General features: G+C 36.2%; 1 protein-coding gene across 1 annotated transcript; it reads right to left on the bottom strand.

The window, feature by feature from the left end:
• Positions 1–658: 658 nt before the first annotated feature.
• Positions 659–26,078, bottom strand: LOC110442678. The gene is made up of 2 exons (XM_021486393.1): positions 24,771–26,078; positions 659–2,020 (listed from the first exon to the last, which is right to left on the bottom strand). Exons 1-2 carry the CDS (start codon positions 24,817–24,819, stop codon positions 1,161–1,163), a joined length of 909 nt encoding a protein of 302 aa, XP_021342068.1. The 5' UTR covers positions 24,820–26,078; the 3' UTR covers positions 659–1,160.
• Between the last annotated feature and the right edge of the window lie 783 nt (positions 26,079–26,861).

The raw sequence follows: 26,861 nt of genomic DNA, 5'->3' as shown, positions 1-26,861 counted from the left end.
AATCAAATCAGCATTTGGTACCATCTACTAAGGGCGTCTGAATCCAAATTAAACTTTGGCCCCTGAAAAAAGGACTTGTGACGAATTTTAAGAACGCTGCAAAAATAAATCGCTAACTTTTTACCTTTCCTTGCCTTGCTGAAGATGAACAAATAATAGTTTATTTATAATGAAAATGCCAAAGCAATCTTTTTCCAATGGCTGGTATTTTTCTAATAGCGGGATTTTTTAAACAAGAACATTTTATGTTGCTGTTTAACTTATTTGTGTGCCATAACACGCAAATCGAGCATTTACCTAAAAAAATACGATCGATAAACTTTTCGTCTTTCAACGAATATGACAAAATAACGGGGTTGCCACTCTATTAACATTATTGGTTTAAGCACTTTAAAATAACCTTATCCTTGCAAATATCAGCAACGTAAAAACGGTTAATATGAGAAATATTTTTGTTCATTAAGAAATCAATAAATAAATGAATAAATTAATTAATTAATTTTTTTTTAAAAAAAAACAGTGCAAAGAGTTATTATTTCATTTTTCATTTTTTTAACTATATGCGAGCTATGCCTAAGGTTTAATAACCGAATACTTTCTTATTGAATTGTTATTCTCGGAAGATTTAAAATCGCGAATGTGCCTTCTCGGTAAAAAAAAAAAAACACCAAGGAAACTATATCTCGCCAAAACAAAGTGATTCGCAGTACAAGGTGAACTAAATTGACAAGTACACCATGCCAGTAGCAAACTGGACTGTTTGGGTTAACCCTAGAGGTTTCGCTACTTCTTACCATAGTGTTTGACATGCCAAGTAAGCACTTGTCAGCTGAAGATACATGACCCGTTATTGTTTACATGGGCCCTTTTAATCTCAATATCATATATAATGTCACGCAGTCGGTGTTACCCTTAGTTGTTTTTGCATAACTTATAGATACATTGCATCTGCAATACCCAAGAGTGTAAAGAACGTATTTCAAATAAGCATCTGGACTTCTATAGAACTTGCTCTACATATACAATGCACTACTTTACTTTTTGTAAGAATATATAGTTGGTACACGTTTTGTATCTCTAGTTTACTCACTGCCCGTCTACATTCGTCTTTGTACATAGGTAAATGTTGTCTTTGCATATCCATAGTCTTTACATGAGCTCTAGAAGGAATCGTCACACACACATTTACCAAACACAATGATGAGGTATACTACCAAGATAAACATTATGGTGCCCGCCAGATACGATATGTATGGATGGATGCATGCCACAACTGTCAGACATTCCACCTTCTTTTTAACTTTCGGAGCGATAACTCTCGACCTATACGCACGGCGACGTGACCTCCGGACTGTTATCCTCTTGCGATTAGTTGTAACTTCATTTGGTGGTTTTGAAGTACTTTCATTTGCTTGAATTGATTCAGTCAATGGCGCAATTGTTATTCGTTCGTTGTCATCATTCTGCCCAGAACTGTTTTGTTTATCAGTATAGGATATATTCTCTTGTGTATCGAATTGTGCGTGTTCTAAAGAAGTGCTATTACGTGGGTAAGAGGGCGATTCACGTTTGGTCCGTTCACATTTATCCTTCAGAAAGGTTCGATCGGTGGCATTCGATCGTGGAACACTGTTGTGCCTGCTGGACCCGAAGCGGTGGAGCTCGCGCAGCAGAAAGTTAAATAGCATACTCATTCTATCTAACACGGGTTGTCTTGTTCTCTTTGACCTTAGAGTGTTGTCTATAGACGGGAACAAGTATTGAGGAAACTTCTTGTTTCCTGCACTTTTTGAAATCTTGATAAACTGTTGTTCAAATTTTTGTACAACTTTCATATGCCCTTGCGTCCAATCGCCATTGCTTAAATCTCGCAGATGATTCCAGAATGACGCGTTTATTTTCTCCGGAATGTTGGATGGAATGGCTTCCATGTACTGTTTGTTCAGAACGGGTCGTGTCTGTCCTTGATCGCTCTTTGGTCTTCTCGCAGTAGCCGATGATGAGACGATAAATTCATATACTGAAACGATAAAAATAAACTTGAGATATTTTAATACAGGTCTTTCCTTGATGATTTATGAGGAAAACGTCAACTTAAAAACTTTTGCCTTTAAAACAACGTCAAAAGAGAGGGAAATGCCACTAGAACACATAGCTACTCATATTACTTTTCGAACTGGGGTATCTAGTACATATGGACCCCAAACATAAAGTAAAAAAATAATACCTAGCTGCAGTAACCATTGCAGGTCAGATCGATTTTTGTTTTTAAATTGTGCATTTGGGTCATTTTGTTTGTTTGTTTGATTTTGTTTAACGTCCAATTAACAGCAAAGGTCATTTAAGGACGGCCTCCCCTGTGTGCAAGATGCATGCGTGTAGTGTATGTGTGTGTATTTTGGGAGGCTGCGATATGTTCGTGTTGCCACATTATACTGACAACGGGCGAACCAGTCGTCCCACTCCTAATTTGCTGAGCGTTAAGCAGGAGTAGAAACTACCATTTTTAAAGACTTTGGTATGTCTCGGCCAGGGGACAGAACCCAAAGCCAAATGGCCAAAAGTGAGGCATTGTCAAGGAATACATTAGGAAGAAGAAAGTTATTTAGAAAGGAGAGAAAAGATAAGGTCCCAAATTTAGTCGCCTCTTACGATCATGCAATTGGGGACAGCAGGTACAATTCTTACGCCCTACCTGCAGGGTCGCATTTGGGTCATACAGCTACGGCATTCCTTGATAAAATATGCGGTTTTGAGTGTGGAAACATGAATTCATATATCTGATCTATTTGATCTGTCATTGTCTCCCCTCGGCCATAACCTATAAATTTACGTATTAACATACCTTTAAATACGGGGGTCAAAATCTGGAGCTGTCCATCTATATATAAGCCATACATTACATACACTCAGGCACACCGACAATCAGGCGGCCATTTTAATTTGTTTATTTGTGTAGGTACATGTTCATAACATACAGCTCGTTATTAATACGAGGAGGAAACTACTTTAAATACAAAATGGCTCAAGTAGTAAGACGTTGACTGGAAATATTCTATATGATATTTATTGCCGTGAATTAAGCTTCCAATGAATCAAGCAAATGAACATGCGTTTCAGTTAACATAAGGGTGTTACGAGCAGTTAGCATCATTCATGCCATGTGAGACAGTATTTGACTCACCTTTAGTACCGCAGATCAGAATACAATGAAAATTTTATAGATAGCAAAAAAGTATGCCAGTAGAAAATTAACTTACTACATTGTTTTATGGATCGAAATGTAACATGTTTAGACTAGCTTGTTTACGTTAACAATATAAAAACATATCAACCGATAGTTTCAATGGAATCTTTGATTTTTTGGTGTTTTTTTTTTTTAAATGTATTGAGACCTCATAATAAAATTTGGATATATAATAACGTAATACTTAAACGTGTATATAACAAGTGCTGCACTACTGATATCCGATTTTGTTAAGATGTTTGTGGCTCAATACATCCGCAAACCAATTGAATTAATTGAATCGTGGAATATAGCTATGACGTCATTGGCCTCCTATAATTGGTGTCCGTTGCAGACGGAACAAACGCATGTTTGATTTCGTTAATGATGGCCAAAATCGATTTCCGTACAATGCATTAGGTTTTCAACTATACGAGGAGACAAAAGGGGGAGAAATAAAACTTGATGATGACAGACTACTGTCTCATCGAGAACCTTGGCGTCCTTCTTACACGAAAAGCGGGGGCACTAAACACTACCTTAAGTCGGGTCTCGCCAGGGCACGCACAAAAGTCATTTGTAAATATAAAACCTTATTGTGAGGCACGGAGGATATTGCATTCTACTTCAACAAATTGAAGTTCAAATTTGATAGAAAATGGAATTTTGATGGCAGATGTTTATGTCTAACTCACGCATGTAGGTTAATTCTTGGAACTATTTGTAGGATTGTTTGTATCGTTGATGTCGTTGCTGATTAAATAAATTGGAATGCAATGCAATTAAAAAAGTAAAAATGGAGGTAATAATGAATTGAACATTTCTTTCCCTCAAAACTAATAATATCGTTTCTTGAGAAATATTCGTTGGCTATATTGAAATTTGCATGATTGAAAATTTGGTTATTTGTTCGTTGAATATCATAGCTCGTGCCAGAACAAAAAGCACTGTTCGATGATATTTTATGTCTTACCACGAACTTTCAATACACTGCCTGTCGGTATTACAATCACAGTTCTTTAGTTAGGGGAAACATATAATATGTGCATTGCACAGCGGTTTAATAATTAAAAGCAAAAGGAAACGGTTTAACGCAACAAGTCCATACATAACACGACTAACACGAGATACATGTCATTGCTAAGAGTGATGATTCTACAGGCCTCTCCCATACCTTACATTAGGTAAAGCAAAGTAAGCGATCGATTTAAATGATGCAATATGATCGATCACTTGGCATGTTCCATGTGCACGCTGAGAAGACGAATCACTGTACGTCCAGGGGGGCCGCAGACGGGCGTCAACACTGTTGGGTACCCGAGTTGCTAGATCTTTGACGAGTAGGTGGACAGTACGAAGCTAGGACAGTGTGGGATATAGGGTGACAGATGAGGGTTAGGGGTATTGAGGAACATGGTACATGTAGTCGTTTCTTGGTGATATAAGACATGCATATTACTTAGCACAATACTGATTTAATATGTACCAGAAAGAGAAAATAGTGTTTTTTTTTGTACTTATAAAATATGTATAGTAACCTTTCGATCACCGCACGTCTACTATGACTAACAGCTATCACTGAAGTAACAAGCCCATTATGCTGGACAGGTTATCAGTAAATTACTACTTAATATTGAGGAGAGCGACTGAAGCAGAAGAGTCTGTAGTGTCCTTAATTTTCATCTCGGGAGGGAATATACGATCGACATGGTAAATAAATTGTTGTTTTTCCTTCTAAAGACAGCACATCGTTGGCATCTCTGATTGTAAAATTGAAAGACTTCTTGCTATGCCATATATGGAAACAAAATCAACATATAACTTGATTATCAATAGTTAAGACAAGGCGAAACTTAGATACTTCAAACTGTATGAGATGCATAAGAAACTCAGAAACTAAAAACAAAAAAAGTTTCAAATACTCAATACAGGATCATATTTTATTGTATATGGTATATACTGTACGAGTCTTTTGCGGATCTGCCGCAATCACTTAATGTCGCTTCCTCAGCGTGCTTCGCCTACGTTATTTGTAAAGTTATGTTCGCTTAAGGTCCCTATGTTTTTTTATATATACAGTGACCTCCTCTTAGCTTCCGTTTGGATATATTTCCGATAACAAGGTAGCTCCATTTGTTAGAGTGATACAAGTAGTAAAACAATCTGAAGTCAGGGGTTCGAATCCCGACCCGTCCTCGATATCGAGGGGTTACGCTTTCTGTCATAGCAAAATCGAAGTTTCAGTGTGCACCACCTTGTGGAAGAGACGAGAAGACTAGTTTGATCCTTTGATATACATCAACATAATCTTGCGGTCGCGTAACGGTAAACTTACCGGCTTTGAAGTCGGGCGTCGCTCCTCTGTTATCTTCAAAAGGAAAGTATCAGCCTAGTGATTGGTCAGTTTCTTTTTACCTGACACCAATCAAATAGCTGGCCGTGTGCCTTAAATTTTGCTATGACATTATTCCAGGGGTGCAGAGAGCGAAAGTGTGCGTAACCCCTGGATATCGAGGATGATCTAGATCTAGCCCTGCTGATGTTTACATCCAAGACACTCACTCTTACTGATTACGTTTCGTTTAATTCAGCTTTATTATTTTTCATAAAAGTTCCGTAAGTTATGGTCTTCTTTTCATATTTCAGGTGATTTATTAAAATTATAGTATGCCGTATAAAACAGTTAGAGAGAGTTTTAACAGTAGTACGGGGATCTTGAATGATTTAATTTCCGATCGATACATAACACAAACTTACGCAAAAGTATTTATCTAACGAAATGGAAGTAATTTTATAAAAAGCCAGAATACACATACAATTCATGTGTAATGTAACCAATATATGTGTGAATTACGTTCATCCTTTAGGGTCAACTGAGGTCACCAGGATATCTCTTGAAATAAATATCTGACACTACATATAACTAATGTGTATAAATAGAGTTAGGCAAATCGGAGACAGGATCAAGGTCAGCGTCCGATAAAAAAATATTTACGTGTCTTACTATAGATTTTGCTTGCATCCCATAATCACAACATCATGATTTGTTGCTGCTTATAGGATATAAAGGATATACAGAAAATTTTACATTTCCGTGTATACTATAGTTCATAATGTACACATGCACGTCGCGGTCATATTAAACTCGCAAATAATGCACATTCGTTTTTATGTCGTCTTGGTTTAACTCACCCTGAAATACATTAACCAAATGTACAGATACATGTGAAAACCACTATACAACAAGCACACTATCCTTTTCAGTGAATAAACAGGTTTCAAATAATATCTAACATTTAAAACTAAATATACGAAGACGAGGCTTACTGAATTGTCTGGTGTATTAGTTCTAGTAAGGGCAAGCGCAAACGAAAACAATATTCTAAGTAATAGTCACTGAAATACAGAGAAGAACATCACGAACCGTTGTATGGTAAGTCGTGATTTACTGCAAAAAGCTCCTACCTCGCGAGATTTTCATTTCCGCACTACAAGATGTATCTTTGTGCATATGTGCATAGAACATCGACCCGAATTCAAATACATGTGTATACAGCGTTCTGTTTCTTGGATAAATGACAACAATGGGTTGTTATCTGTTAGTATTTTCTTAATGAATTCATTGCACTTACCAATAAAATATTTTGAAGCATAATTACGAAAATAATTTCAAACAAAAGTTATGTGTTTGACGGTACTGTTACCGGAATATTCTGCCCATCATTCTGTTTCAAAACGAAACTCATGAAATACCATCTTGGCGTAGGAAAACTAACTGATCAGTTATCATACGAAAACATATTTTTATATGTTGAAGAGTAACATAATGGGGTTTCCACAGTGAGGTACAAAAAAAATGATGTTTCAGAATTTTGTGTGCATGCTTCAAAATATGCTCACTTTAGGAAGCAAGAACAGGAAGAGAGAGGTCTGATGGTTCGTTGTCCTTAATGTGTCCCGAGTAATTCCCGTTAGCATCAAATAGCCCATATTGCATTATCGCAGACTCTTTGATAGGCGATGCATCAACGTTATTGAATCCTACTGCCGCCCGTACAGAGTACATACTCTGCCTCCTCGTGCATAACAGAGAGAGCTAAATGCATGGTTAGGGGTGTGATTTAATACTAGCGCCATCAATCATACAGAGTGCCCCAGTTACAGCTTGTTGCAATGAGAAAATACCTTACTGCAACAAATAACATTTTAATTTGTTGTTTTCTTGTTTCGATTCCGCTTGATAGCTTTAAAATGTATTAAACTAATGATAAATGTAAAAAGTATTTCTAATTTGGATATATCTGCTTTTTAAGAAAAATGTTTAAAGTAAAATTTAGATATAATTAGATTTGAAAATGACATGGAAGCATTTGTCTTTGTTCGACTACCTCGATGTATCAAATCAAGATTAACAACGCTATCACGTCCATCTGTATACACGTAATAGTGGACTGTCAAAGAGCTTGCAGGAAAAAAACACATAAGTCATAATAATTGATATGTGCATGTGGTTTTAGATCCTACAAAGAAGCTACTTGCACATTAAAAATCACTGTCCCAAAGCACTGTCGGTTTTCCTATATGCAGTACCCCCTCCCCCTTAGCTTCCGCTTCACTTTAACTGTGTAACACAGTTGGGTCAGTATATTTTCGATTTAGGGGATAGTAAATTGTTTTGAGTGGCTATACTGGCGATTAGAACATGAAATTTGGTTTGAACTAATCGCCAGTATAACATGAAAAACAACGTGCTATCCCCATTCTAACACACCTTAACAAATATACTACGCTAATATGTTTAGAAACATTGTATTTCCTTGTACAAAAGTACGTAGTGAAGTACTCCGTGACCTGGCGACGTTTCATTCTGCAGCAGACTGACCAATCGGAAAGAAGCTTTCAAAAGTCGGTCATTTGGCCCCGCCCATACTGGCGAGCGCTCGATCTGTATGTTGACGAGGCGGAATATTTGGATTGTTCTTAAACGTCCTGTTCCCAAAGTTTATACGACACATTTGGATTAATATTGACCAAATTCTTACATTTCCATGTCAGTAAGCATACCAATCTATGCTTATCGACAAAATCAGTAAATGATTTGTATAGATAAGTGAAGAGTTTTGTGTAAATTCATACGACACATCAGATATGCGAAATGTTTCATTTGATTTCGGAGCTAACTAGATTTCTTCACACGGATGGAAGGAACGTTTCAGTAAAAAATGGAGGTAAGAATAAGGAATGTTTACTTTTTACTTTTTAATTCATTCAACAAATACATTTCATCGGTAGTTTCTCTTCTGTTGCCTGCTAGCATTTTCAGTGGGATTTCGCGAATAGGCGAGCTTGACGCCATATTGTTTTGGTTAGAAACGGGGCGTGGCTTAAGTGCGATGGGAGGAGCTTAACACGATTGATCATGATTCTATCGCAGATTAGAAGATGGTCCGTATCCAATCAAAACACGCGTTGCGAACGAATCGTGTTAGAATACCAAGTAGCTCAATTGGTAACCAATGGCATAACTACCTTAAGTCAAGGGTTCGAATCCCGGTCTAGCTCCGTTACACTCAGAAAATTGCAGTCGATTATATCATTTAACATTTTTAATATATCTCATTAAAGTCCAACAATGTATGTTTTTCTTTCTGGAAATGACTTTCAAAGCTTAAATAATGCCGAAAAAAAACCCAGTTTACAATACTGAAATAGAGTGTTTGGCACCGGCACGGGGGTCGCTAATTAAGTTGTTGAGTTTATAGTTAAACGTTTTATCGTCAAGTTATCTGATCGAAGGGGTACATGTATTGAGTTATTATAACGTGGATTAAACGAGACGATACCAAAACAAAGTGAAAGACAACATAGATTGGGGAACCATATGCTTTAACGAATGGGCGTTTTCTATAGTTGGGAATTGGTTTATGATAAAAACACATAGCATATTGGTAGTATATACTGAGGATATGAAACTCGTTGAAACTTACACATAAACTGAAGACATTCCTGTAAAACAAACTTGATTGCGTAATTAATAGTTCAACCCCGACCATCATTATGTTTGGAACTGGTTGTGGAGTAGTGAATAGACTGTGATACGTAAAAAACTCTATAAATCCAGGGGTAATGATCACTTACGCTCTCAGCACCCCTTAATTTTTTGTCATAGCAAAATTAAAGGCACGCGAATTAATCTTTTGATTGGTCTCCGGTAAAAAAATCCTGACCAGTTCAAGAATGATACCTGTCTTTTTTGGATGTTTTATACGCAAAGAAAGATAAATTTGATATGAATATTCAAAAACACTTTTACAATCACATTTGCAGGGCACTGTAAAGAAAAGAAATTAATTCTGATTTTGTTCAACAAGATATTTCTATCACATTTTGCAAGACCGTATATACATTGGAGACACGGTCGTCTAGTGGTACGACGCCGGGCTCGTGACCGAAGGGTTGCGGTGTTCGAGTCACAGCACGGCACTGTGTTGTTTCTTTGAGCAAGATACTTTACTCCGCTTGTTCCAGTCTACTAAGCTGTAAATGAGTACCTGGTTGCGCAGTGCTTGACTTGTTGAAGCTAGCTGTGATCGCCGAAATGGCAGCACCGGCTGTATGCTCCCCAGGGAGTTGAGAAATATATTGGCTAGTTGCAAAGGCCCCATAACAACGGATAATAATTTATGAACCGCTTTGAGACGACCTACGAACTAGGTTGTGATAAAGCGGTACATATAAAAAAAAACATTATTATTATTATTACGTGTAGAAAAATAAAGATTATAAAAAAAAATCTGACCTTTTTTTTGTTCTTTTACTAAACAAATGTACAATGTATATGAAAATGCAATGAATCAGAAATCGTCTTAAGGGTAAATTTTCGTCTTGTGTACGGTACTATTTAGGCCTCGCACAGCTGTACAAGTTTATAATGTATATCAATATAACATAAAGGTAATACAAAACATGACAAGGCAATCACTATCAGTTTAACAACCACCTAACCGTCTAAGTGATTCCACGACTTCGTACGTCTCAGTAATGATACTTCAAAGTTATTTAAATTTGTTTGGCACGTGCGTCAAATAACATATACCTCCACAAGTGTTTGGTAGACTCTGTTTCACGTTATCTTTACCTGTATATTTAGAAAGTCTTAAAATAGGAAAACGCGAACATGTTCCGAGGATACGGACGGGTCTCGCACACTGCATAGCGTATCTAACTGGCAAACATTGACAAACAATAACATGGTGTACCCTACAATGTTGCTAAGGAAATTGATGGATGATTGAATCAAGGACATTCTGTAACGCAATCATGAAGTAGCTCTGTTATAAGCCGAAATCAGAAGGGATTTGACATCTTGCATGTTCAATTTCCCAGCTCATATTTTAGCAAATATCGACCCAACTGAAAATTTTAAACAGAAACGAACGTGCTTTGTTTTGGAAATAGTGTTACGTGCAGAACATTTTATTTTATGTAAATTATCTGAATACTTGATTTAAGCATGCTAAACTACCAGAAAACAACGTCAAAAAGAGTCACAGAAATGAAAAATCTAGGAAATTTATAAATACAAACTGTTTTCTGCATGTTCATCAGTGAAATTGATATCATTATTTAAAAAAAAACATATATTGAATGATAAAAGATTGAATGTCTAAATTGAATACTAGTGATATATTTGTCATCGACCCTTACCTCGGTCGATCAGTTACCTCGTTTGCAGTACATTTGTATATCCTTACTATATGAGTATTCCCAACAGTGGTATACTGCAATTTATATAGATTAATACGAGTTCGATGCTGTGAGTAGTCGGAACATCCTCTACAAACACCATGTTGTATCAAACAAAGACGTATATACCGTCACAAATCAATGAATTGCCCATTATCTACACCATGTAGCCTGTCCTCTACCCAAGGGGGGCGAATGGCTATGGAACAAGTGTGTTTAGATAAAGCGACCCGAGGAAGCGAGACACTGGATGCAAAGCTGACCCAAAGACGCATGACATTTGGTGATACATGGGCTAGTAACACACCGCTCGTGACGATAAAAAATGTCTACCAGTCGTCAGTATAAATATACAGCTCCAACTGTTTTGATAAAGACTCCACATTTGAAATACATGTCATTGTTAAGATACTAGATAGGTCATATGTCCATCTTGTTACATGAATGCAAGGGAAAGAAGCAAAACCATTAAAGATTTGTCTGTAGATATTAATTCATACAAAATCCTATTTTAAAAAAATGACTTAAACACAAATATCATTGGTAAGGATGCCATTGGTAGGTGCGTGTACGTTTTTTACTACCCTGCATCGTTTGAAAATGTTTCTTTCAACCGAAAATTTGTTAAATAGGTACACCATTCCCTATCGGATGTAATTTGCCATTATTGAGAACAAATGAAACATCCGTTTTTTGAAAAATCATGGATTTGAGCACAATCTCGCTTCGACCAGTCCATCTAGTAACATAAAAATAAACTTTTTTTTTTTTAATTTACAATGTGAAAAAGAACTACGCATTTTCGAATCCAGATATTGATCTGAGAAAGGGTTGTCCTGATCATATGTCTAGATAATCAGTGGATTTTCCAAATAAGAAATATGTGAAACATTCGTGGTACTGAAGAACCATAAGAGTTTGATAGTAGGGTTTCTTGAGACCTCTGAATCTAATGACATATTCCGCTATTGGCACGTGCGAACCTAGTCAGCGCTAAACAGGCAATATGTCAACTCCTAAAAACGAATGAAGATAAATCTTAAATTTTATAACAGGAACGGATAAAGTCCAAACTCGGTTGCTGTAGAGGTTATATGATTGATTTGCTATTACACTAATCTATGTGTTACTTTTAATGTACGGTAAACATAATCTGTTTCTATATATATATACCCGCGATAAAGATAATCTGTTTCTATATATATATACTCGCGATAAAGATAATCTGTTTCTATATATATGCGCAAGATGAACGTGATTTGCTTCTATTTGTATCCACATGTCAATACCGCTAAGAGTATTTCACCTTCATAAACCCTAACATATGCACGAGTTAGTAAGTCACGTGAAAGGGAGTTACATATATACTAGACTGCTTTAAGGTAGTTGCACGACAAAAAGGTTATCGGAACTCTTCAATGATAATTATAAACCTTTTGCCTTTTCTGCTACGACTTCCGCTATGGCTAAATGTGAAGTATTTGCAGCTCATAAAACTTGCATGACAACAACCAATATCTTGGATTTCTATAAAAGATAAAAATGTTCACTCTTCCGGTTCTAATTTTTTTCATCAAAATACCAAGTGTTTCACAGAAGTTATGCAAGAATAGTCTGAGTCAGCCTACTGTAAAGACAAAAGCGAGCACGGTTTCACTTCTTCAACCATAATGCCAAGCAATTTTCACAAACGTTGAGCCGGAGTTAAGCACTATAATTTTCTTTTTGATTCATTACGTAATACTACATTGAAATACAGATTTCGCGTAATAATTCCACGAAAAATCTATTTTGCGCTTGTTTGAGCCTATTCTCAAGTTTCTAATACTGTTGTGCATACGGGCGCTAGTCTACGATGTAACGGTGAAATCATAGATACATAGTATATATATATATAGCTAAGTATAGCTTTCATCGATAGTTTTGGATGTCTTTACTGAAAACACGAAATTGTCCCATTTCTTACTATTTCCCAATGAATGTAGCAAATTATTCCCTTTATAAAGCGTGTGAACTGAAACTGATTTTATGCCCCGCCATCGAATGGGGGTATAGTGCTGCCCATGTCCATCCCGTCCCGATTAAATATACACACTTTACAACTTCATTCTTTCACGGTTTTCGTCAAACTTTATACACAGTTCAAGCATGAGTATTCCTCGGACATCGTTGTGTTTCAGGGTTCCAATGTCAAGGACAAGGTCACAGTTGCTATATATATAAAATCGTTCAGTCATGTCCCATCCCGATTCAATATAAACACTAAGTAGCTTCATTCTTTGATGGATTTTCGTCAAACTTTATACAAAGGCCAAGCATGAGTATACCTCGGAAATCGTTGTCTTTCAAAGGTCACGGTTGCGAAATATAGAAAATCATCAATCGATTCAGTGTCGTTACTCTGGCTATTTCATTTCTTGACAATGAGGCGGGGCATTCGTGTATTACAGACATTTTCTAGATTTCATCATGCATGTACTAGTTCAATAAACAAAATTTTCACGTTTGACTGTTGTGACCGTTGAATATATTTGGTGCATGTAGAATTCAACAATAAAATCATTGTCATGAAACTAAGTAATGGTTGGTTGGGTTGCGCAGTGGATAACACACTCGTTTTTCATCAAGGCAAATGGGGTTCTATTCCCCGATCGGACGTGAAAATGTATGCGATCACCTACCAGACGATGTTGGTTTTCTCCGGGTACTCTAGTTTCCTCGCACATTAAGACGCCGCACGCTTACATCCGGGCCAACAAGAGTGATACATGTAAGTTGACATAATCTGTTTCATGATTGTTGTAAAATAAATGAACTATATAAAAATGCTAAAAAATAAAGTTTCAAATTTTCTAGCGAACCTTTTCTACGCAGAAGAACTGAAGGTAAAGCAATATAGGTTACTTGATTTGAGTTGTATAACGGGGATTATTTATACCACGAGAACCTTTTGTGACGGGCCTTGCATACAACAACGACAACGCGTACGTGATACAGCTTCACGTCTATGATAGAACAACGTGGCTGCCGCTGATAAATTCACCTCTGTGAAAATGTAAAACAAACTGGATTATAGTTAAAGAGATCTCTCTTTCTGTGAAACATACACAAACACATATCGTCAACAGATGAAATATATTTGATATTGATTAAACCCGTGATGAATTACCCGATGATATATGAAGAGATATCGTGTGTTGAAGGTTTTTATCGATCAGAAGTAATACGTAAGAACGAATCTAGAAGGGTTTAGATTAATCCTCCGTAGAAATGAATAGAAAAAAAAAACCTTTTTATGATCAAATGCAATATTGCATCCGTTACACAAAGACATGGCGTGACACCGGCTCATTACCAGTCAAAAAACAAAATTAATTCTTGTCAACGCTAGTAATATGTGAGGGACATCGGTAAACGAAATGTCTAAAGTTCCATAAAATGATGTCGAGATTCTGGAAAGCCCGGGCACTGCTTTACCGAGAGCTAGCATGCGTATAGCTAGGGAGTGACATATATGATCTATTAGGTTAGACACAAACGATGTTACATGGCAACATATGAACGTACATGGACTGTAAAACAAAAACTTAACAAATATATAATACGAAGACTAAAGAGAAAAATTCTCCATGACTGCGGGGATATATAACCAAAACAAGTTTAAATTTTCTTTTACAAACGTAACGTTTTCTTTTTACATTTCCACATTTGAATGTGATGACCTTGACGTTTAAGGACAATATGGCGAAGAAGATAGATATTATCGATGTTTAAAATTTACTGCTCTTTATGTTGGTCTTCCTGACATGTAAAAACATGCCACATGTTATTTTATAAACAAATAATTGCTCTTGCATGTACTTCCTTTTAATAAACGTCATTTTTGAAACTTACAAATCATTTATTTTATATTTGTGACTCCCGAATATATAACATCATGATTGCTTATTGCCGTAGTTCATTTTCTATTTTCAACGAATTTTTTTTATGCTTTCTTCTTATTACAATTTGACGTAATTTAACATGCAAGCTCACTATACGCCAAATACTGCAATCCTCTCCTACAAACCTACAAATGTAACTATACAGGTTCTTTAAACACGGCCAAGTGATTGATACTCTACATACACTGTAATACAAAAATATACGAGTTTATTCCTTGCATGTTTATACGAGTCATACTAGTTCTCTCTTGCACACAATCATACAGTCCTAGCATTTACATAACACAATATGTTTAAGCAAGTTCCTGACCATTTACACAGTGATGCAAGCCCTCTACCGTTCACCCAGTCATATAAGGTTTTCCTAATTCCTAACACCCAACCATATAGACCATCCATTTACATAACAAAACAAATTCTAACCCTACACCTTCTTATATATACAACAGTCAGGCAAGTTCCTGACTCTTTGTACAGTGCTAGAAGCCCTCTACCGTTCACCCAGCCATAAACGTTCTATCTTACACCCAACCACACCGTCCTGCCATTTACATAAGAAAACAATTTCTTTCCCTGCATACCTACTTATATATACAACAGTCAAGCACGTTCATGACCCTTTGTACAGTGATACAAGTCCTCTACCGTTCATCCAGCCAACCATACAGTCCAAAGTATGCAAACAACTAGACACAATTGTTACACCTTCCTATATACAGCATCGTCCTACACAACATATTGTTAAAGTCACTCGAGTACATACATGTCCACGACAACAAGCACAGCTGCATACCTATTCAGGAAGTCACATACAAGCTTAAAATATGATACAAAGAACATGTGGGAGCAAGAGTTTTACCCAATTTTGATTTAAAAAGTTAAAGACAAAGTCTTTTCGCTCAGCGCATTTTCCATATTCATTGATTGCCAGTCTCTTTACTATGGATTATTATTAACAAAGAGTAAATACTGTAAGGGGATATTGTAACTCACGTATGTTATATTTTCATAAACCAACACAAATTAATTTGTAGCTTAGCATTGGTCTTGTATACGGTGGTCATTGCCTGCAATCTATCACGCCACTGGTCGAGAACTGACGTTAAGGTCAAACGCAAAGACATTTCAGAGTGGTATATGCCAACTAACGTCTACAGAGGAAACTATGTAAGGAAATTAAAAGTATAAACAACTACATGTAAACAAGCATATGACCTTTCGGAAGTTTTTGTATATTTTGTGTACATAACAGGAGCGTCGAGTTCGATTTGAAACCTGACCTGTCGGCCTCAGCAGGACATCTACTACATGTACATACAGTAGCAACGTACAAGCTCGACCGATAGCCAGGATCGATCGGTAATCAAATACGGTAGTCTTAGTAAGGGTGCTGTTTCATCAACAGTTCTATGTTATAGATGCATTGGAATAGGGAATTCAATCAAGGGATCTTTTGATGATAACAATACAAATGACATTTAGAAAACAATACTGCATTAAGTCTTAAAACGTTCAACACACGGTATTCTGATTAACCATTAAGATACTTGATATGACCGGCAATTTGTTTTCCTAGACGAAACTAGGACATAAATAAGACTACATTGGTATAATTAATGAAAGTCTTGGGTTACAGATTGGTATTTTTATATTGATTCTTTGCGGAATTACACGAACAGCTGCACGGTTTGCCATTTCCGCCAGAGTCGGTGATATGTTTAGATTTGGCTAGGTTGAGTTATTTCAATTCAAGCCTACACGTGTATATGTTTTAATTACATTTTCACTAGAACACCTATTAGATAGCGATCCCGCCTAAGGGAAACTATTTGGTACTGTAATTCTTGCATACTCCACGTAACTGAATAGCACTGTGCTCCCACTTGTGGTATTTATGCATAAATGTATATCTACATCATCTGAATAATAAATTGAAAATGAATTCTGTACAAACGAACCAATTGAAATATTTTGGTGCTATTTTCGATCCTAAAAATGAATGTAAACGTACGGGTAAAATGCATACAGTAACCTTTTTCTTTGCTATATGTACATGTTCAACTTAAAAATCATTTTTTTAACTGTACGATTAATGCAAGCATGCTGTCGAGGACAGTGTTAACCATCAAAATAGAAGCATTGTCTTCTTTTGTTTTACTGATTTTTGTTAAAAACCAAATTCCTTTATTGATATAATCGTGTTTCATCAGCTGATGGTAGTTTTTGTTTAGAGCAATCCCTAATATCAACATGTAATTCATGCTCTTGTGAATTTGCATTGCTGTTAACTATAAACTTATACGTAACTAAGTTCATGTTGGCATTTGATTAAACACTCTAACACCTATTTCCTATCGTATCAGTACCAATCTATGATTCGTAATTGGACGTTTCTTAGCTCCGTGTGTTATCGCTGTAGTCGGGGTCTACGAAGATTAAAACTGGCATCTCGTTATTGTGGTAACGCGGTTACAACAATCTACATGTACGCATATATCCAGAATTTTACACTTCCACTATGACATCGATCACGACAGCTGAGGGTTAGAGATTATATTTCATTACGTTGCAAATGGGAACGTGCTTTACTTCTATTCGAACTAATGTCTTTTTCATTAAAATCATTTTGCTATGTAGGTAAAATAACTAAGGTGAGACAACAAAGACTTTCTAATAATTTTCTATGATTTAGTATGGGTCTTGTCATTTACTCCAGTTAAGTTCATTTTTGTCTTCACTTTATAAGATGGAAAATACCCCATGAAAGAGCTTTAATATACAATGTCTTTGCCCATTCCTTTCGAATATTTTCTACAATGGAATTTATTTGAAATGAAATGAAAACGGGAATTACTGCGAAATAAATCAGATGATGCACCATATTGAATTATAAGTACAGCTGTAGTATGGATAGAAAGGATATGTGTATGTGTGGCCTTCAATAAGGTCATACATATCATCACTGTTGTGCAGTCATGGAAAGGACCGTGGATTTCATTTCAATGATAAATAAAAATTGTTTTAAATGCTTGAATGAAAATTTAAGTTTTTGCTTAACTTTTGATTTAAAGTGAAAGTATTCCATCGGTTAAAATTTTCTGAAACCCATGTAGGATATTGTTCTATCAACCGAGAACTTTGGCGATTCCATTCCATAGACAAGTGTTTATTATAACAGACTTTGTTTTTTTTTTGTATTTCTAATCGTGTTTCTTTGGTCTTGAAGTAAGATATAGTCCAAAACTTTATAGCTCGAACACCACGTATTTGGTGAAAGTCCCTTTCTCCGAAAACTTACAACATTTGTCGTTACCCTTACTTAATAAGACCAGCATTTCACAGCGTCAAAACTTCAAAACAACAAATACCAAAACGCCAACACTCTAGGACAACATATTTCACAGCGTCAAAACTTAAGGACAACATATACCATAGCGCCAACACACAAGAATAAAATATACCGTAGCGTCAGGACTCCAGTTCAACGTGTAACACATCGTCAACAAACCATGACAAAATCATCAACAGCGTTAACAAACAAGGAAAAACTAATCATACAGTAGCGTGAGGATACCAGGACAAATATTCCACAGGATTAACAAACAAGGACAGAGTTTCACACTGCGTCACCACATCTGGGCAAATATTTCTACAGCATTAACATATCACATATTCCACATCGTCAACACGCAACAAGCCCCCCCCCTCCTTCCCCCCAACCCAACCCAACCCCAACCCCAACCCCCGCATATCACAGTATCTGCACTTCAGAACACCATATATCATTAATAATACNTGAGGATACCAGGACAAATATTCCACAGGATTAACAAACAAGGACAGAGTTTCACACTGCGTCACCACATCTGGGCAAATATTTCTACAGCATTAACATATCACATATTCCACATCGTCAACACGCAACAAGCCCCCCCCCTCCTTCCCCCCAACCCAACCCAACCCCAACCCCAACCCCCGCATATCACAGTATCTGCACTTCAGAACACCATATATCATTAATAATACTAATATACAACATTTATATAGCGCCTTATATAATTTGTAAAATTACTCTAAAGCGCTTTACAACATATGGATAATAGTAATTTTTATAATTGTGAAAACATAAAAAACAAAGGCTTGCAATCACTTTTATACATTTAAGCAAGCAATGTGCACATAATGGAACACATAAAATGGTGGTATTTACATGACGTCTTTGCAAAGATCCCTAAAATGCAGACGTGATGAGGTGAGTTTTGATGTCCTCTTGAACTTGGCCAGGGTATTTGACTTTCTAATAGCAGATGATAAGCTATTCCACAACATAGTCGAAACCCTCCCAAAGCATCTGTTTCCGTAGGTTACAGTACGAGATTTTGGGACACACAACAAAGATTCTGACTCCGACCGCAATGATCGTGACGGCTGATACATGTACAGGGTAACAAGCTCGTGTGTTGTTCCATAGCGTTAACACTGAAGGACAGCAAGTATCGCAACGTTTGTTTAACAAAATGTAAGTGAACGTTGACACACCAAGGGAATAAATATACCACATCATTACCACACCAGGACAACATATACTACATCGTCATCAAACCAAGACAGTATTTTGAAACAGCGTTAACAAACCAGGACATACCATAGCGTCAATCTACCAGGGCAAGATATATATACCGTAGTATCAATGTAACACGTCATAGTTACAGCGGCATTATATGTATCCTTTCCAAACTTTCTTAAATAAAAATATCCAAAAGCAATCCTGCCGTCATCATCAATGGCGAATACCATTGAACTATAAAAAAGATAACTATATTAGCAAAACATGTATGAATATATTCCCAACAGTTACTATTAAACGTTGCTATTAGAAACGGCTAAGGTGCCAGTGGAAGCATGCTAGTTGGTACGATTTACGATAGACATAAGAAAGTTAAACGGTGAAAGGAGATAGCAGCAATGATAGCGGTACGCTGACCTACTGGCCGAGAACAGTTAACGTTTTAACTCAATCAACCCTGAAGACACATTGAACTCTTCCAATTCAAAGGTTGGAATATTAGTCATTATGAAATGTCAGGGGTAAATGAGTAAAACCTCTACATAAAGTGTAACAACCTACCAGCATTGCAAATCGGGATCATACCTATAGGATTGTAGAATCGGTTAGGCTTTATATACTAAGGGCACTAAAGTGTTAGATATGGAGCACCTCGACAAAATATATCTTACCGCCAACGCATCAGCATAAACTATAACACAACGTCAACACACTAAAACGAGACATACCTCCACGTCAACACATTAAGACAAAATCAGAGTTCAAAATCGATGCTATAGGACAACACAGGAAACCAAGGAGACATCGAAATAAAAGGAAAGCAATTATAAACCCACACCAACAGTCCGGAGCGTAGCCTACAAACATCAAGGGAACATTTACACCGGAACATTTCTTAGTTTTATTATGGGTACTCGTATGTTGTAAGGTGAAAACAAATTGCTACAGACCGCATTGAAATGTAACTTTCGTAAGTGTTTTTTACCTATCTTTTGTCTTTGAATAGAAATGCTATCATATCAAGATGACTACCATGCTAACATTTAAGGTTCATGTCCTTGATTGCTATTGAATAAAAAATACAAACGCATGAATATCTCGATTACAAGGTGATAGCGAGCCCAATCCTTTATATGTCAATATCCACTATCAGTAAGTAATTTTAGTCACATATAAATACAGATATTCACACAATTACCGATGGAAAGAAACAAATTGAAATACAAGTGTACGAGCAAACTATAATGCAGATGTACTTATACAAATCATAAACGTCGTTTGTGTGTTGATTTTAAACCATTATATAAATGTTATTTGGAGAGAGTCAATACATTTGTATTTGTTCAACCTAAAACGTATGATAAACCTTTGGCACCCTAACCCTGGGATCCCTCCCAAAAGATGCTGGGCTAATAAAATCCAATTTAAACCCACACAAATAAAATAAAACTCATGTCATAAAACACAGACAAAGCGAAAACCGTATCAAATTATTTCTGAAGAAGGAGATTTTTCTTGCGCAATGTATACCTGTCCCTCTGAAAACCCTAACTTTGCCTCCGTCTTTAGGGAACATAATAATATATTTTCTATTCCTGCTTTCTAAGCTTTCTATCGTTTTTCGACTTATAATTCTGTTTAATGCCAAGTTCCTTAGCTTTGAACAAGGCAGTTTACTACTAGGTTGTATGTGTCGATTTCGTTTTTCCGATCACTTCCCCTTACCCGAGAGGAACATGCCTATTTGTGGCAGTTGGTTCGATGTGGATGGGCAAGCTCTGAATATGATAATTTTTGTGATCGATATCGTCTGCTGACTGTCACGCTTACAACAAAATGATTCTAGAGAGAGAGATTGATGAAGAAAATGAGCATAGTGTATGGTTGCTATTATGATCTTATCGGGAGTTTGCTTTTGTGAGATATTAAAGTTATGCGTTTTTTATTGTCATTAGTATATATTATTTTTTTTTGTCAATACCCCAGTTTTGACTTTTCGATATAATTGAATTTGACGTAGATTTACGTAACGGTAGTCTTCAATGCCGCAAAGACGCTTATCCTTCTGGAACGCATGCTCTTATTCTTACAGTAAATTTAAGGTCATTATTTTAACCTTTATCTAATGGCCTGTCCTAGTTTCTTATATTTTAAATTTTGTATCACTGTTTTGTTTACACTTTTGTTTCAATAAATCCGATTGCATATATATATATGTAATATATTAATTTGTTAATTATTTAGAGTCCAAAAAAACCTTATAACGACGCATATTGATTTTTTGATAGTTTTCCCTAAATGTCATGCGCAATGGGTATTGTAAGTTTCTTACAGATATCTGTCATTTAATGTAGGATGTTTGGTGATATACTATTGATAAGTAAAGCGAAACAAACATTAACTTATTGCTAAGCAGAAGCTTAAAATAATTAAAAGAATGAATCGATAACCGTCCGTACTGTATATAATTAACAATAGTTTACTATTAGATTACCGTAATTGAAAAATAAAATCAATTTTAAATAATTGCTGGCGTAAAATCGATTTAAAAAAATAGACCTTGGTTTGTAACTCTGAAAAACGACAGCGATAAGTTTGTTGAGTCTGGCCTAAGGCTGTATCTCCGGAGAGAGATCAAAATCGTCTTATCTGAAATACGAAACATTCCCGGAATTTCTCCATAAACGTGATTTATTATCGTTTATTTATAAACTGTTAAAAAATATCGGAAATCTATACATCTATTTCAGTCTCATGTCGCTGTGCTATGTACGTGGTAGTTCCAATGTTTCTAGCTGCAATGCAAATACACATCGAGAAACATCTCTAGACCAATCCTTCGACAGCCGACAGCCAAGCAAGCCTCCTTATATAGGATCCCTGTTGCGTTTTAGACAACGATACAGCCATTCGGATTCTGAAAGGCGCTATATACATTGTAGTAACGGCGGTCAATCGGTTATCTGCGTGGAGTTTTTATATAAAATCAACATTGTATTTATCATCGTAGACTACTAATCAATNTATATATATATATATATATATATATATATATATATATATATGAAACGCGGACGAATCACCAGGACTTCCGAATTTTCTACATAGACACAAACATGTTTTTTTGTTGTGTGATCGAAGTGGCTCTCCGACAACAAATAACATTATAGCTGTTTTAACATTTCTTTTGCAAAATATCTAAAGCTATTGATTTGTTTTGTCAGTCTCATTTTAAAACAACAATGTATTCTTTGGATTTGATTATACCTGCTTGCATAACGTGTAGTCCATGTTTACATTGGATTATTGAGATCCTAGATCAATTACAGTGGACACAGTGTTTCATGTTCAGGTCTCTGCGACTTTCATGCGTTGTTCCAATTCTCTAGTCTTACAATATTGGGTTATGGAAATTTAGAGAGGCATTTTATTACAAAACTACAGATTTTTATCGGTCGAGTAATTCATTTTAGTCCCCAGATTTCTAAAACAGAAATCTCCACCTAATTAAAGACGACGCCACTAGTAATTACCGTTTATCAACTGAGTGTGCTCCAGAGAAGTGTCCCTTAACCAAGATAAGCCTTAACCACGTGCAAATGTGAACTATACTTTCCGCTGACGGAGGGCCTATTCTTGGTTATGGTATAATTGTCGATCTCATGATAATTTGTCAGCCATAATGTAAATATGATATAAGCAATTACACTTCTTGCAATTCATGTTTAGTATTACTATAAAATAAAACTCTACTTTGCTTAATGTATATTGATTGTCCTTAAATATAGACACTCACACACACACACACACACAATGTTGGCTAGTGCACACGTGCGGTGGTATACGGGCAAATGGCTGGTACATACAAACACCCCTTACCGTGATTTGTGGATGATAATTGATTTCTGTAGGAAACATATGCTGATGTCTTGAAGCCAAATGTATAACGTGTATATGACCTTTATCCGCCAATATAGACAGGTTTGGAGGTCAAACCACGTACGAGTATGGTTATCTGTCCCTATATTTCTATATACTAATTTAATTAGCAAGATTTTGGTAAAGAAACATAACGTTTAGTCAAATATGAAACTATTCAGGTTTTAAGCAGAAAATCGAATCTCTAAGTGTATTGCTAACAAACTTAATATAAAATTTACTTCAAAACGATAAAAAGACGACTTTGAACCTAATTTTGTTACAACACATGCGTTTTAGTTTTTGCAGTAACTTGAAGCATATGTAATCTTACTCTCTTGCGGTATCCTTTTGCCGATAACATAGTTGTGGACCACTCGATAAAACATGATAATGGTATCTCTATTATAAATAGCATAACAGCAAACGATATTCTATATGAACATGAGTCAGACGTTTAGTGTAGGTCATAAAAGAGGAATAAGGATTTAATATAGTTATATATATATATACTAGTTACAGAATGTATACGAATATCTATCTATGTAGGAATCTTACATTTTATACCAAGCACATCTATAGAAGGAAGATTGATTGTACCAACAAACTGGAATGTTCCTTTGTATTCTGAGTAGGAAACAATTGAACACACATTGGCACTAAAGGGTCCTTTAATCCTGCCCTGCTATAACCATTATAGCTAATTAGTAGAATAGGGGCGCTAAGATGCTACGGATCAGTTCAAATCGACTCAGAAAGACTACATGCTAACGTTTATGTAAAGGCATTCTAGATCTAAACTTCTTATGTCTTGTATTTGTTACACTGTTGCCATTACAACCAGTTGTGTACTCAAAATACAAACGGGAGACCTACGTGCAATTGAAAGTTAGCTAAAACAATGATTTCTTCACTCAGTATAACCATACAAAGTATTGTCTATTCAGAAATGGCTATTGTATTCAATATACGTACGAAAAGCACTCTTTTTAATAAAACGAACAATTTGTATTCGATATAAACTCGACAATTACTACAATAATACGAGTTTTGAACTCAGTATCAGCATGATGATCACTCCTTCCGATTATATGACTATAAAACGAGCAATGACTTACTCGATATAAACTCGACAGGTACTACTTACATTAAAATAGCTATGATAAGTTTTGTTACTTATTATAAACATGATAATTATTCTCTTCGAAAGTATATTCAACATTGTATAGATATAAGACAACGGTCTTTGCACAACTATATCCGGACAATTCAGTAGAATAATTAGTATTGTGCTATGTATTCAAATAGTAAAATCTTATGCAGAACATATACTATGAATTTGGTATAAGTTTTAAATATGTGTACGTACCTAAAGCGAGAGATAAGACACTGGCTGCATAACGTATCCACAGTATCATCGCCCACTGGTCATCACAGAACCTAGTCTAAATAGACTGACCAATCGTCATCACTGAACACTGTCATAAATAACATCCGGTATCTGTTTTTTTCAGAACCATCTCCAAGGTTTGTTTTTTCAAAGCTTGTCAATTCACAATCCAAATAAAAGCAGGCTAACACTCAAACAAATCTAGCCAATCCGTTTTTCACTATTTATTAGTTAACCGGTTATAAATATGTCTATATGACAGTACATACTCGACATTGGCTAAATGGGCGTATTCCCACGGCTGACCTTCCGGTACATAGAACACTGGGGTACACACTCCAAATTTGCATCGTCATACAATCACAGATGAATCCGTGCTTGAACACTGTATAGTTCTTTTCAATACTTGTACGTTTTGTTCGTTCACTGCCTGAGGTTCAAGTTTATACATATACTCACCGACCTACACCTATATACATTTCTGGCGTAAAAACAACATGTTCCGTTGAGTAGAGGTTGGCCAGCTAATCCAGCATACGGTTTTGGGGGATCATATTTACCAGTACAGCATGCATTTTCTCTCTGCTATTGATCTTTGGAAGCTTGTGCTGACGACCGAATAATCTTTGTCACGGGATCGACTACGAGTCAACGTCGCTACAGTATAGTCCTCTTCTTCAGAGAGGCATTTGTGCTCCCTTTTATACGGTCAGACATACTCCTAAATGACGTGGTTCTTGCAGGCGTCTATATCCATAGATTTTGAAATACGTTAACAAAAAAATCAGCACTCACAATGACGTTAATGAAAGCGCACATCTGTCAAATGCCAAAACGACAAATCGGTATTCCAGGAATAGCCTAATAACTACGTATTGATCAACACGTGTAATTAAACGTTAAATGGTAGTGTTAAACCCTGTCGTCTGCAAGCTTGGGTTGTTCTTGATATTATGGGGAAACATATTCTTTGTTTTGGAATGTCGGGTAGCTCGATTTAAATAACCGCCAGCGTTAAAAGTATCGATTAATATATCGCCTCCGTCCAGTTTGAGTAAAAGCATTCTAATCACGCTTAACTTGAGCAATCGAAAACTAATCTGTGTCAATTAGATTGCCATCTAACGAAATCAGTGTGCGGTATCCAGTCGACTCTCTCTAGCAGCCTCATGAGAACGTACATCACACTTGTCTGTTTTCCAACTGCACTGCACTGCATTGAATGTTTTTTCATTTATAACGCAATCAATCAAAGATTGTGCTATAGCTCGCTGTTAATATCCTCGTTTGTTCTGTTTGCGAATCTTCTGTTGCTGCGTGTTTTTCATTATTTTAATTTTTGCTTTATGCGAAAATCAACACTTTACAGAAAAACAAAACATTTGTGTTTACACAATGTTGCACAGTAGATTATCATTCGTGTGTCTATTACAGAAGAGTACGTTAGAGTAAGTGTATCCTGCACCCTGTTGTGGGCCAAATGAGAACGCACTTGTTATGCTGTGTCGATTAGGTTTTAATTAGATCCGATCCCTTCTTCTGGCGTTAATAGCGTGTTAGAGAGTGAAACGGTCCCCTTGAGACAGACCTTTTAAATAACGCTCATGAAGATACCTTTTTATTCCGTGCAAGATACACACACCTAGATTTCGAGTAAGGAATACATAGACATTTTATCTGCGCTGCCTGCTTTCAATTAGTTACATCGACATTGCCATTCCATTGATTTACAAACAAAGAGAATTTAACCAGTAAAAAATATAAGCCAATAACAAGAGTAATGAAATTTCGCCGTAATGTTTGATATACTACAGACCAATTTACCGGGATTGAATCCATGTGATCATGTCCCGCCTCGCGAACTTGTGCTCTCTGTGTTGGTTGAGAGCTCCCCCGACTGATGTCGGCATTATCGGTCTACGGAGCAATACAGGACCATCTTCGATCAATGATCAAGCTCACTCTGACGGATGGTCACCGCCGACGCAGAATGTCCATTATGGCATTTAATGTGCTGGGTTTGTCTTTTAAGACTAATGTCAGTTTTGATTTTGTTTTAATTTAATTGAT

The sequence above is a fragment of the Mizuhopecten yessoensis genome, unplaced genomic scaffold, assembly GCF_002113885.1.
Source record: "Mizuhopecten yessoensis strain PY_sf001 unplaced genomic scaffold, ASM211388v2 scaffold716289, whole genome shotgun sequence".
Taxonomy (NCBI): Eukaryota; Metazoa; Mollusca; class Bivalvia; order Pectinida; family Pectinidae; genus Mizuhopecten; species Mizuhopecten yessoensis.
Note: the sequence above shows the minus strand (reverse complement) of the source record. Positions and strands in the feature narration are given on the sequence as shown.

Coding starts and splice junctions, on each gene's coding strand:
- LOC110442678 (XM_021486393.1), bottom strand. CDS start 24,819: ATGATACTGTGGATACGTTATGCAGCCAGTGTCTTATCTCTCGCTTTA. Junction 2,021..24,770: donor TGTCTTATCTCTCGCTTTAG/GTACGTACACAT, acceptor TTATCGTTTCAG/TATATGAATTTATCGTCTCA.